General features: G+C 41.1%; 1 protein-coding gene across 1 annotated transcript; it reads left to right on the plus strand.

Annotated features, from left to right (window-relative positions):
• Positions 1–449: 449 nt before the first annotated feature.
• On the plus strand, positions 450–839 carry LOC134277298 (uncharacterized). Its single transcript, XM_062759618.1, has one exon. It carries the CDS (start codon positions 450–452, stop codon positions 837–839), a length of 390 nt encoding a protein of 129 aa, XP_062615602.1.
• Positions 840–1,327: the final 488 nt, after the last annotated feature.

Genomic DNA, 1,327 nt, shown 5'->3' on the forward strand with positions numbered 1-1,327 from the left:
GAGATCAGGTGCCACGGAGGAGTAATCATCCACTGTCGAGCGCTCACACCTAACATGTGCTCCTTGTCATGATATAACGAATTTGGCGATGAATTGAATTTCCCATGTTTTAGGAAATACACTTATGGAATATGGAATTACAATACACCGGGTGCGTTCAATCGTCACAGTCTGCTTACCACAACTGCACAGACTGACAATATATTGTGTGTTTGTTTTCCTTTCGAACATACATGTACAGTAGGGGGACAAAAGTGTTGAGATGAAAAAAAATGGAGTCACTAAAATAAATTATAGATCCGCGCGTATTAAAAGTCGTGTATTTTTGTTCAGAGTTGGAATTTCGGAAATTCCCCTGAGATATAAATAGGTCAGTACAAATGACGTATAGCATGACGTATATTTCGTCATCTGCTTTAGTTTTGTTGACGATCTAACTCGGTAACAAAATGGAGACGAAACGTCAGGAAATCTCACAACCCCTGAAACAAGTAATTGTGGAACTTTACTTAAACGGAGAAAAAATGTCAGCTATTGCAAGAAGTGTCAATAGGTCTCTGGCTTCAGTGTACCGTATTGTACGTAAATATGAAGACACAGGATTAGTGGAGAATTTGCCAAGATCGGGTCTGCCTCGTTCTATCGACGATCGGGACTATCGGAGGCTCCAGGGGATTGTTAATAGAGACCGGAGAGGACCCTTAGGAGAAATTACAGCGCAGTTTAATGAAAACAGAGCAACATCTGTGTCTCAGAAGACTGTCAAACGTAGACTTCTAGAAAATGGTTTCACTAGAGGTGTGTATAAGAAAAAAGTTGTGATTAAAAATGTAAATTGAAAGAAACGCTTGTCATGGTGTAAGGAGAAGAGATGGTGGGGTGTACAAACTCAGTGGTCCAAAGTTATATTCAGCGATGACTCTCAGATATGCGTCAGGGAAAATAATCGCTTTATGTTTGGAAAAAAGCAGGCGAGGGTTGGAGACCGGACTTAGTGCCACGACAAAAAGACCGCAAATTCAGTAGCATGGTGTAGGAGTGCCTGTGCTTCGGCGGTATCGGAACTTTGTGTCGGGTGGAAGGGAACATTAATTCAGAAAAATATATTAACATTTTAGATTCAAACCTCTGGCCAGTTATAGTGCGGCATTTTCCACAAGGAAGTTACCTCTTTCAAGATGATAACGCCCCCGTACATCGCTCTCGTGTTACACAGGATTTTATTGCCAGAAACCATATTAAGGACATGAGCTGGCCTGCACAGTCTCCGGACTTAAATATCATAGAAAATGTATGGCTTTATATTAAAAGAAAGCTCCAATCACGG

Source organism: Saccostrea cucullata, unplaced genomic scaffold (assembly GCF_032062105.1).
Source record: "Saccostrea cucullata isolate Sc308-1 unplaced genomic scaffold, CSIRO_AGI_Scuc_v1 ctg6502, whole genome shotgun sequence".
Classification (NCBI taxonomy): domain Eukaryota; kingdom Metazoa; phylum Mollusca; class Bivalvia; order Ostreida; family Ostreidae; genus Saccostrea; species Saccostrea cuccullata.